Raw genomic sequence first — 13276 nt, forward strand, 5'->3', positions numbered from 1 at the left:
TCTAGTGCCATCACATCTATCCAAAACTGTGGTATAAAACCTCACCTTTCTAGCTGAAAACCTCTTTTTTTATCAGCATTATAGAGCCCTGGTATGCCCAGCCTTACAACAAAGGGAAATGTCTGGAAGAACTATGGCTTCCTGGTAAACATGACACTGACTTGCAGCCTTTCCACAAAGGAAATCCATGGCAGGGAGGAATTTGAGCCCCATTCTACTAATGTTGAGAGCTATCACCACAGTGAGTGCATTATCCACTCTGTCTATTATTCTATGCTTTTAAACAAGGGGCAAAGTAAGAGAATCTGACTCAATATCAGATTGCTATCCACTTGAGCCTTTTTCCACATATGATTTTTATGGTGAGAGGTAAATCAGATAAATTAGTAGAATTAAAGCAAATCATGCCAGAGATGTAGAGAATTCTGGCATGCCAGTAAATTTCAGCATATGTGAGGTACCAAACACATATCTATCTATCTCTGAAATCAATGGCATTTGGAAAGATTGCTAAAGCCCATTGCCTAACAGTTAGAGGTTAAGGACAGACTCATCACCTCCTTGGGAAATGTTATTACTTGGGCAACATCTTGGGAAAAAGAAATTGTGCTCTTCAGAACAATTGTTCACAAAGGGTCAACTAAGGAAGCAGCAATAAAAGCTGACATTTCTCACTGGCAACACGCTGTTCATCTCTGCTTGTGCTGGCAGGTTCCTCTGCCTCCCTCTGTTTGATGCTGATTCTACCTCATATAGCAGAGAAGGCTCAGCAGTTGGCCAGATCGAAGGGGAAGAGTTTTCAGCCTGAAACTGCTTGAAGTAGTTTTAGCTGCAGAATCTCTTTTCATGATGATGGGGTGTGACCTAGTGAAAGCAGGTCCCTTGGCACAATGATTTTAATTTTGCTACAGTTAAGAGGGGTATTGCCCCTCTTTAATCAAACTATGACAAATCATTTAATGCCCAGACAAAAGCAAAATGACCAAATCTGGATAACTCTGAATGTTGAAGTACTGGTGCAAAGTGATTCAGAAAACAATAATACATTTTTATTCCTCTTTGGATTTCTCAGGACTGAGGGGAAAAAAAAGAAGGAAGTTCATGTATCTGCTGGTGGTTCCCTGGGTGTATTAACCTAAACATGTCAGTAAGGACTAGGTACACGTGCCCCAAAATCGAAAATCCCTGACTGAAGGGTCACCAGGATGACACTGTGGCTCATAAGCAGGTAAGATTTCTTCACATGCTCGGCTGAATCATCATTTTGCTTTTCAAGGCCCTGTTGATTTTCTGATTTACCACCCTTGCATGATTAATTACTTTTACATAATGTTGTGCTGAAGATATCGCTCTTGCTTTAAAGCTACTTATTGGCATATATGAATAGATTAGAAGACCCATCTAGGAAAAGGAGGCAAGTAATTTCATGATCATTAAAAAGCAACTGTGGAATTCTTAATCTAACACACACACACACAACTGCTAAGGAAGAGGCCACTAAATCACATAAATTAGGGAATGGACATGTCAAACCAAATTAAATCTCAGAAGTAATTTGGAAGTTTCACTGACTTTTGTCTTTTTTGTATTCTTTTTTTATGATCCTTTATATTTCATGGCTTCATACTGGAAGTCACATAAAAATGGCTAAAACTGCTCAGGAACAACATGCAGCAGAAATCCCAAATGACTACATCATCAGAGTTCAATTTTGCAGCAGGGAGTACTTACTATGATTAAAGCTCAATATAAGCAAGTGACTTGCCAGCCTACATCGCTAAACAAATTCCAAATTCACTCTCTTGGTGAGTTTGTTTATTTTTACTACCCAGCATACTGAAATCCTACTGCTTACTCTTATTTACAAACCTAAAATCTCATGCTAAGTTCTTTCTGGGCAATTTGTTTTTATAATTTCTCCATTCAGGGCTTTCTACCCTCTGGTGCATTTTATTCATGGAGTAATAAGGACTTTCTTTTTCCAGTAACCATGGGGAGTCAGCAGGACAGTTTGGGAACTTTACACCTATGCACTGCACACACCACTGAGCCCAGCCACACACAGAAGAAGGGAGCCACTTGTGACCACTGAGCTCACAGGGCTCAGGACTGGAAATGCAGAGAGCCACCATAATCCTCACGGATTTTCTTAGATTTGAAACAGTTTGTATGTCTCCACAAAACGCTTAGAAGTTTTTGAGATTGGGAATTGAAAAGAAAGATCTGTTAGAGCTCTTGTCTCAATAAGGGATGCATATTCAACAGGAGAGGCGGAGCACACTTGGCATGGTGGCGAGCATTCGCCTTTATGCCAAAGCCCTGTGGGATCTCAGCAGCCAGGAAAACATATGGCAGGGAAACTTGTTTGCAAAGTGCTCTAAAATTAGTTCTTCATAAAATCCAGTTGGTAATTATTCATTAAAATATAACCATGAAACATCTGACACCCACAGTGGCAGCCAATCAACATTTGGATGTGTCACAAGCCAACCAGTTCAGGCCAGCCCTGTGGCCATCAGGCAACTCTGAGGTGCTCAGAGCACCTAAAAGTGTTTGAGCACCTGCTACAAACCAAGGGAACTCTGATGCTCCCCTGCTCCTAAGTTTGTTTTTTTTTTCAAATAAAGCCATTTCTGAATGAAAAGAGTTTTCATTTTGACATGAAAAATTTATAAGTATACAGCACGCTGCTGGAAATGAAAACAATACAGTCCCACGCACTGCCTTCTCCAGACGTTCCAGTGAAGCTCCTCTCAGGTTACCTCATTTCATGCATCATTTGGAACGTGCTACCAGCATGTAGCAACACCATAATTGCTGTAAGCTCTGCAGAGTCACTTAATGCATTATTTGACATTTACAGTTTGTTTTTTATACATTATCAGTTCTATTAATATGTCTCTCTTCTGCTAAATCCCTATTGATCATTCAAGCCTGCAATGTGCACTTTGTTATTTCTGCATAGCACTACACAGGTTGGAGGGATTTTCCCCAAAAGTAGTGCACTCCTGTTTGTACTCTGCTTGCCACTCAAAATTGCATTTTTGCCTCTCCTCCAGAGCTCCTCTCCCCATTCACATGGCACACAGGCTGCATCTAGACAAGTTTACAGCTACATCAGTTTGACTGACTAAACCAGGCATTCGGAATATTTGCTAAACAGTAATACTGAGAAGGTTAAATCTCAGCAGGGCTCTCAGACAGGAACTGCATCTTGTTGTCTCAGGTTAATCATGTACCTAATTTGCTGATTATTGACTTGTTCCCACAAAGGATTTTACTCGGCTTGACATATGAGCACTGATCAGTGATGAACTGTCAAGCTGTTCACTGATTTAGAGCTCATGTCCCTAACCTACAGAAACAAGGATTTTAAATTTCAATTTTAAAATATCGTCTGGTGTCAACTTCAGACTGTTTTCATTCATACAATAGTACTGTGCTCCTTTCTGTCAGAACAAGGCTTTTTTCACTAACTCAGGTCTATAGCAGCTTGCCTTTCTTATTCAAAAATAATTTCTCTTGGTCGCAGCTAGTCTGAATTTTGATTCCTGGACAAAAATACCATGGAATCTCCTGCTGTAGAACCCAATTAACAAGCACCATGAGCCTTCCTGAACGTGGAAAAGTTTATGCTGGTTTATATTGCAGATTCAGACCAGATCTATACTAGTTTATATATCAGCAGATTTCATTAACCCCACTTATGAAGAGGTTTAGAACTGCTTCCTCTGAAGACTGGAAAACAGGTCCCCTGAGGAGGAATCCAGCTCAAGAGGAAACACAGATGATATTTCTAATGATTTGATTTTACAGAAAGGTCACAAAATTTCTATTCTATCCATGTAAGGTATGGTGAAAAAAAAAATCTTTGTCTGATCACAGCCTTCTCAGGTGAGAACATCATAATGAAACCTAGAACAAATATATCTGATCATACTGCAATATAAAGTTCATCCTGAATTAATTTTTTTTTTTTTTACTTCCAACTGGATTTTTTGTAAAAGATACAGACATACCTCCCTCATGTCATAGTCAAAAAATTAAAATTAACCTGTATTTATAGCAAACTTTGATGATTGCTTCAGAGCTTTGGTTGCCCTAAGTAATTTTCACTTCATGATTTATACTTTTGTTTGTTTTCCTCAACTAAATTGTCATTTTCTTCATGATGGAATAGGGAAAGTGAGCACTAAAATTCTGAATGAATTATACCATTGCCTCACTGGAACAGCTGAAGATCCACAGACATAATTTCACCCTCAAGACAGCATATTGAATGAAGCCTTACAGCCAAAATCAAAACATTCTTAAGAAAGGCTCCCACTCTGGAATATATTCTCTGAACACATATTTTTATGTTGCCTGGATGGCTGGAAATGACTAATAATCAGGCCAACAGTTTTCTGCAATTTCCCAATTTTTATTAGTTTTTGTATGAAATTTCGGGACACCATATGCTAATGTGGAAATCCTGATTTCCTACCAGTCAAACACACCCATTCTGTAACTCACAGAACATTGGAAACCAGTAAGTTGATGGATTTTGCACAGCCAAAGCTCCTTCTGCACAAATTCTTAGAAGCAGAGGTAATAAACCCCTATCAACCTCCTCACTCCTTTACTCCCATGTCTAAACAAAAGATTTTTGGACCTCAAATTATCATTTTTGTCTCATAGATAACTGGATAGTTTTATCCCAGTTCATGCCAAGATTACATCAGATGTTTAAAATCTTGTTTGAATGGCAAGGACATAAGAAGTTATTTTATAAATGTATTGTTGAAGTATGTAACAACCTAAATATGCTAAGATGAGGGTGGTTCAGTCAAATATCACAAATGAAGGAGTTGAGGAAATCCCTAAACTTGAATTCTGTAAACTCCAAGATAAACTTAACAAAGATGACCTAAATTTTACAGTCTGACATTCAAAGCCAATAAACAGATTAATAAAGTACCTGGGCATGTGATGGTGGGAGTCCTCTTCTTATATAAACACCAAAAAGAGCATCCTTCCCTAAGGATATGTTGAACTTCAGGAACTGTGGCTGGCTGATGTGGATCTGAGACCTCCAAAAAACTCCAGGGGGCACCTCCTGGGTGACCCTGTGGCCAACTTCTGTTTCTCCACTATCTATGCTGCTATTCCTAGTGACCCATGGTCCTATAAAACAAAACAAATATAAATCAAGTGAGAACTGGTTTTAATACAGGTAGTTTTATTCATTCAAGATGAACATCTGAGGCAGCAACACCTCTTAAATCAAACTGTAACTTTCTTATTCTGGTGCAATCCGCTCATTGTTTCAATCAGTATGTAAGAATTTGGCCCTTATATTTGAAGTAAAAATCTTTGCAAACCTTTTTTTCTGTGGAGTATGAGCAATCATCTAATCCCTTTAATTCTGTGATTGCTCCTCTCTGATCAAACAGCAACAGCAGAGATCAATTAAGCACATGTGAATATCCCTGTGCTCTTTTCAGTTGCATCTTGTACACAACCAGGGTATAAAAAATTTCCAGAAAGATGAACTGAAGGGGAATTTCAATCTAAATGAAGTGATGGCAAATTTTTATTACCACTGTTTCCTTTGCTAAAGTAGTCCAATAGACTTTAGGTCACAGACAAGAGACAGAAGAAATGAAACGCAAACAAAAGGGTTTAGGGTTTTCTGTACTCTGATGTGCATCTTCTCCTTGAAACAGAGTTAGCCCAACTCAGTGCAGTGCCTTTTGAGTTCTCTCAGCCTGAAGCAGGTTCTATCTACAAGTCTTTTTCCCTCGTGCTGTGGTTTGTTAAAATACATCATTTGTTGGTTTTTCAGCATGCATTATTGAAGACAAGATACAAGGTCTTTCTGGTTGAGTGCTCTGGCTTCCAGCCCATGAAACAGTCAACTTGAAAATATGGTGCAAATCCCTTCTGTTCTCAACTGAACAGGTTCTAAGGCTACACATATTTTAAACATGGAGTGCAGAACATGGAGTTAGCAGTGTTTTAAAGTTACAATATGCAGCAACGCTTGATTTTGTGTTCTGTGTTCCCAAACAACTTGATGAGAAATCCATTTAAAAATTCTTACAACAGACACTATAATAAACCAGAAAACCACGGAAAATATCTGTTAACAGTCACAGAAATATAAAGGTATCACTAATACCACTATTACCATAGACTGAATGGTAGTGATACCTCTGATACAACCTGAGAGCATTTGTAAAAAGCTCAGTGTTTACTTCATGGGGGTTTTTCTGCCGTGGTGTAAGGCTGTTTTCAATAAATGGTAAGTTACTTTTGAAATACAATCCAGCACTGTATGAATGTAATGGGATGGCACAGAACAACATATAATTCCAGCAGGTAAGTACATAACAGCTTTTCTGTCTTGACTATCTTTAATTGAGAGAGCTGCAAAAGCACGGTTTCAATTATAGATTCTAAATTATCTATGTTAGCAGCACTTACACTTGTACATAATGAAACAGATACTATGCTGGCAGTGTTTTGAAATGGTAAAAGAATGCTCTGAATACCAACTGCTACACAGTTTTTGGCAACTTGTTTGTTTTTTCCATTTTCTATGTTAATGGGTCTACAATAACATCACAGCACTAACAAAGAAAGAGAAAGCAAAAGAAGCTGCAACAAGAGGCTGCAAAAAAAGGAGAAATGGTAGAGAGTGTCAAGCAATGTGCCCTTAGAGCCACCAGAAGCACAGAATGCAATCAGATCCAAACATGTCCTGCTTCATGGAAACTACAGGATTTCATTTCTAATGGAAATGGAAATTTCTAATGGAAACAGAGGATATCTCAAGGTTCCTATCTCAATGAAAGCAGGCACCACCTCACTAGAATTTAAATTAGCTCTTACCCACCCATGAGGAGAGGAAAACCAGGGGCAGAGAACACACCAAAAATCACCTGTGGCATGTTATACTGGAATCACTGGTAGAGTTGGGAAGTCAGCAAAAGATTGCAGGCACCTTCACCTCCTTTGAGAACATTACATTTACTTTACAATTCCAACATACGGTAATAAATGATGATTATTTATTCAATATTCTTTAAGAGCGTGCTGTAAATAATTTTTTTGGAAGCAGATTGAGCATTCTTTAATGAACATCAACTGTATCTATCTAATCTGAAAAAGGCTCCTTGAAACACTCTAAAGAGCCTTATTCTTCAGGAGCAATATATCCATAGCCAACCTGTCAAAGAAAAAGCTATTTCCAGGAATTGTTATTATTATTACCCAGTGCAGAAAAGGTACAGAGCATGTGAATGGAAAGGCCACAATAGTCTCTGTTGGAAGTTATAGTTCCACTGGCTATTAAAGCAACTCCAAAACTGTCAGTGGCTTTTGCTAATTATATTCTCTAGAATTGTAACTTTGTAAATAAATTTAACTCTAATGTAGGATCAAGTTTTAGTATTTCTGGACAAATTAAGCCTAGCTTCCTTTGGATATCCAAAATTCTGCTTTGTATTACTCTCCAGGAAAGGGCATTTTTCAGGACTCAAGGATCTTCAAATACATCAATTAAGCTAAAATGATAAAATTTCAGCCATCAGGAGAACAATTTATATTACTTCAGTGTGCAAAGATTAGAAAAATGTATTGGATGTCACACTTTCCCCTAAAAAATTACTAGAAGAAGAACATTCCTTTGTATTTCTCACCAAAATGTTGCTATTATCATGGTGAAATAAAAATTGGGTGAAAACCGCAGATAAGACAACTGAATTAGTAGTTACTACTAAGCCTAGAGATGTGGCTCAGGTTTCTAACACTGAAATTATTCTGTTCAGTTTGATATTATCCTTGGAAGCATCTCTCCACAGATACTTTTTTAGTTTGCTCTACAACACAAATGAGCTGATCTCTCGTTCTCCAAACCACTCCTCCTGGAACATCTTAGGAAAAGGGAATTGTGACAGGGCTTCACCACAGCAAGAGCAGGTTAGATGATCAACTCTCACAAGTGATTGAGATATATTTAACCTGCAGTAAAGAATGGGGCAGATGGCTGACTCTTTTCAGTCTGTATTTCTGTAGTGCAGAATGCTCTGTATCCAGCCTGTGCTACATCTGCAAGGAACAGCTGCTGCCTCACCTCTGGCATGCTGAAAGGATCCTTTCCTTTTGCTTTCAAGAATTTAATTCATGACATCCTATTTTTTTGGAAGTATATTACAATGCTGTAATAACAAAATGTAGAAATGCTTCAAGTTATACTAAAATCTAGGTTTCATATTTGCAAGCTTAGCTAACAACTTATAAAGTTTTAAATCCAACAAGATATCAATAAACTCTAAAGATTATGCATTATTGAATCATGCTCTCATAAATTCCTGCTGAGTTACCCTTGTTGGTATGAGACACAAAACTAGTGACAGCATCTTGGTTCTGCTCCATGCTCTGATACTGCCAGTGCACCTGGGTTGGTCATGATCTCACTGCTCTCAGATGCCTTCTAGTAAAACAGAATTATTAACAACGACAGAATTATTAACAATTCTCACCTTGAAGATGAGGAAGGCAGAGCAGTAAATATAAATATTAGAGGAGGTATCTCAGCACTGGCTTCTTCATGTTCCTTCCTCCCCAGGATATAAATACAGAGAGGAAATGCAAAGTAGATATGACCACTGAATCTGCCTTAGTTAATAGGCTAAAATTTGCTTTTTTTTTAACCTGAAAAGCAGACCATCATCTTAGCTTTGGTATTTGCAATGCCTTTTTCTGCACTAATAGCTTCACTGGCAAACCCGGCCACTAGAGACTCAAACTTTTTTTATAGCTCCCTTCAGTCCTCACCTCCTAATGCAGAGAATGTATCTTGCCACCTGACTCACTCCCCTCCAGCTATTTTTAGAAGTTTTTCCATTTGATGGACCACTGCAGATCACATTCAAAGAGCATCAACTGCATTTAAGTGAAGTTACAGATGTGACAAACTGACAAATCCGTGAAGAAAGACTAACCCAAACTACTCATACTGCTGTGAACAAATGAATCCCAAGATCATTGTCTCTGTTGTGGGTGACTGTTGTAAAGTTCCATGTTTATCTCATAACCCCATAGATACTTGATTTTTTTTTCTTTCATTTTCTCTCTATAAACATCTACAAAAGAGTTTTAAAAGCCTACTTCTTCATCTTACCCAGGGGAGCCATTTCAATCACTCAGTCAAACATATATTCATCAACTAAATAACACTTACTCATTTAAACTGCTGTTTTATTTACCCAGCTGAATTACTATTTTGGCATATACATTTGAAAAGACTGTTTTAGCATTCAAGAGTATTTGCCTTTGAAACTATCAGACAGGCAATCCATGACAACAGCAATGCAAACTCCCCCTGCTAAGTTGTCAGCAGGTCTCATCTGTGAGTTGGAGGTCAGATTCAAGGTGGCAGTGGATGGGACATGCCCAGTCAGCCTTTAATTTAACTGATGTCAAGCAGTGTCAGCTACGGAGGCAGAGCTGTATTTACACTGGAACCAGATATACTTGATTATTTATAACTACAGTATCCTACACTGTAGCTAAAATTAAAAATAAAAATGAAATCTGGCTACCAGCAGTGTCACACTACAGACATCACATTTAAACAGCAATTAACTCCAGTGCTGTGGCTGTGTGCCTCTATCACGGGGATGACTGCAAATTGCATCTTGATGGCACTCTTGAAAAATACCTAGCAGAATAACCAATCCAATGGATCAGAAATTAACTACCAAGATAATGTGGACAACCTCAAATTAAACACAAAGAATAAATATCACCAGGGATGGTTAAATTCTCCTTACCTTCTTTTCCTGTAATTCTATATTTCTTATAAATCACTGCTGCAGACATAGCTTACCTTATCTTTTTATCTAGCTTATTTTTCTATTGTTCTTTTTACATAGCCAGGGATTTTCACAGATGACTTGGAATTCTGAAGAAATTTATGGTACAGCTGTGTAAAGGAAACTATTCAATATAAGCATAGACTCCACTGATGTTTAGGCAAAAAAGACCATGTGAGAATTATTATGGCTCTCCACGATAGTTTAACTTTTTTCCTTAAGTAAATTTGCTACTTATATGACAGACATGTCTTATTGTTCCAGAAAGACAGATAAAATAAAGTAGAAAAAATAAAATAAAGTAGAAAATGCCTTTTGCATACAAATATCTTCAATGGAAAAATCAGTGCTATGCACTATTACCATACTGACAACTCCCTGGATGAACTTACACCTCAAATTATCTACTATCACCTAAGCGCCCTAGGACACAGGTGAGAACAGATTATTTCTGGAATGTGTACAATAGATTGACTGCTACTGCAAAACAAATTCCCACAGCTGCAATGAGCTAAAAAGGCAGGCAATGAGAGTTTGTCTGGAGGAGCTGCTGTGGCACATTTGAACTTCCTTTCCGCTGCAGATGCTGAGGTACCAATGAGCTCTGTTTTGGGAAGTGAGGAGGAAGGAAGCTTCTGAGTGTATGAGCTTTCAGCAGTCCAGGAAAAAGCTTCTGGTGCAAAACCAAAACCTCAGGTTGTCTGGTCAACATCCTAAATTTCTATTGTGGCAGGAGGGAAGAAAATCTTGAGAGGGAGTGTTTGCACAACACCCTGGCTCTGGCTCAGCTGTAGCCAATCAATGTAGCAGTGAGATGAAGCAGCTTGCTTTTAGTAAAATATGACACACCTGATACACCTAAAAATGTAGGCACATCTTCACATTTATGTGGGCATGGCTTCACAAAAGGCATTGCTTTCAGAACCCAAAGCAAATTATAACTCAAATAAAACTAATATCTGTTGGTTCACTCCACAAAGAGCAAATACATACTAGTATGGATTTCTAAACTGGATAACAATCATCTCTGATGACAGATACCAAACTTCATCACCTAACTGTGAACAGAGCAACTCATGTTATCACCATTAACATACCCACAAATCTGAAACTCCTCTTCTGTTGAATTTAGCTAAATCCTTTGTTTTCTGAGCCAGCCCTTGAGTCTGGTGTATTTTCAGAAGACCACATCATCAAGCCTTCAGAGCCTCCATCTTAACAGTTCTGCTTGCTAACGTGTTAATTAAGATCTACATTACATTAGCCACATAACTACTTAATAAGATTAATCCACCTGGAAAATGATGGCTTGTCTTGATTAAACCGAATGAAGGTAACAGAAGTGACATTTAAAACACACTGCCTGTTATTACATTTTGATCGCCTGTTTCCAAGCGTCTGGCAGGAAATAGTAGAAACTGAGAGATTCATGTTGTTTACATAGTTAATGAGGGATGAGTTTATCTTTTACAAGACGACAGAGAGCTCCCCGGGGCTGTTGGATCCTTACACCGTGCTCTGGATGGTTTCAGCAGGAGCACAGTCCGGGTAGCACCAGTGCCTCAGGCAGGGAAGCAGAGCTGCTCTGCCTGCATCTGAACCCCAGCTCACCCCTCTGTCAGGATGGCAGATCCTCCCATTCCAGAATTTTGTTACTCCTTTAGCATTGCCTGTGTGCTGCATTGCTAATAAAATATCTTAACTATTAGAAAACAATTTGTGTGCAAACCAAAATGTGACTTGCAGCTGCAGCATCTGGCAGAGATCTCAGCATCGTTTGGAGAGAGCTGAAGACAACCTGAACAGCCCCACAATGACTGCTGAGCTCAGCTTTCCACATCCATCCAAGGAAAATTTCTGCTACATCAGTAGAAATCAGTTTTTCCTCTCTCTTATCTCAAAAGCAACTGAGATGGTGCCAAATTTAACAGCCAATTAAACATTCTTTGTTTCATTATTGACATTATATTTGCAATTCTGAATTTGATATCTGGAAACAGGCATTTTTCATAGACATATATTTTTAAACTTCAGTACTTTAATATTTAATAACTGTAATATTTTTGAAAAAGTCTTTCTAAAATCCACATACACTGTGATAGACTTTGTAAATACCTCAGACTGAACATGAACTTGGATCAGGTTGGTTCATCCGAAGGGAAGCAAACCCTGGATTATGTGAGTGTCAAAACACAAATCCATATCAATTTTTTCCAAATAGTCAGAGCATTTATTATACCTATAATGATCTTTCCACAACTGTCCAAAATTAATTTTGGTGTCTTTTAAAATGGGAGGTTCTAGAATCAGAGATCACAATCTCTTTCTGTGGTTTTCAGCTTTCTAGAGCATTACTATAGCAAACAATCAAGATAAAAAATACAAAGTAAATTTTGAATGGCAATAAAATTTGCTAAATTTGTGAGGACATCAAAGACAATAGGTCCTAAACAAAAAAGTTGACACCAAAGCATTCCTTATATGTGTTTTCAGCTGGGGTTAGTTTGGATATTTCCATATAAATTATAGGTTATCTTAGGTGTCCTCTGAAATGATAAAAGTTGAATTTATGGTATATTCTGTCAATTAGAAAGGAAGCAGCACATAGTTACAGATTTTATGGAAATGTTTGTCTAGCCCACCACATAATTTTAAATGTAGAAAACTTTTGGCATAGATTAACAGAATTTAGGCACAGATTAATCCCATAAGGGCATCTATTTCACTTCTTTTTGAAGAAGCAATTATTCCCAAACATGTCTCTTTTCTTTTCCCCCCAATTTCCCCCTTAATTTAGATTTATTGCATCCAAATTCTAACATTATCCTTATGCACTAAGACATACATAAGAGATAAATGGGTTTCACTCTCAGAAAGATTTTTCGATGTCATTACAATCTATCTCATCCCTGTAGAAATTCCAAGGCAGTATCAATTTTTGGGGTTTTATGTACTCTGAAGGAATACTGCCTTATGATCTGTATTAAGAAAGGAATTTTTGTCTCCTAATTTAAATCCCTAGTTGAACAACTTTCACAGCATGGTGGACTTCACTTGCAGTTTTAAAGCAGCACTGAGGATTTTTCTGCCCATTACACTTGCCTCCTCCTTTCAGACATACCCACTATTAGTGAGATGTAGTGTGTAATTACAAAAAACCTGAAACTGTGTTATCTTAATAGTGAATTTTGTTTTCATTCAGATAGGAAAATGCAGTAATAAAGTAATTTACATTCCTCTTAAATTGCAGTTTTATTATTTCCTACCAGAATTTAGTCTCTTAATAAGGAACAGGCAGATCAAATTGAATACCTGGGTTTTTTTTTTCCTTCTCCTTTCAAATTGCTCTACTTTAAAATGCTTTGCTTGCTGAGTAGGCACAGCTTGTGTTTAAGTGGCCCTTCTCAGACTAG

The 13276-nt window shown here is 37.8% G+C and overlaps 1 protein-coding gene across 18 annotated transcripts in view; it reads right to left on the reverse strand.

The window, feature by feature from the left end:
* The window catches only part of TENM2 (teneurin transmembrane protein 2), a 619293-nt gene that overhangs the window by 107657 nt on the left and 498360 nt on the right, over window positions 1-13276 (reverse strand). For all 18 annotated transcript variants that reach the window (XM_033073572.2, XM_033073571.2, XM_033073569.2 and 15 more), the window contains one exon: window positions 4961-5166. In XM_033073572.2, the coding sequence (XP_032929463.1) occupies window positions 4961-5166 (206 nt within the window). The remainder of the gene's footprint in view (window positions 1-4960; window positions 5167-13276) is intronic.

This window comes from Catharus ustulatus, chromosome 15, assembly GCF_009819885.2.
Source record: "Catharus ustulatus isolate bCatUst1 chromosome 15, bCatUst1.pri.v2, whole genome shotgun sequence".
NCBI classification, from domain to species: Eukaryota; Metazoa; Chordata; class Aves; order Passeriformes; family Turdidae; genus Catharus; species Catharus ustulatus.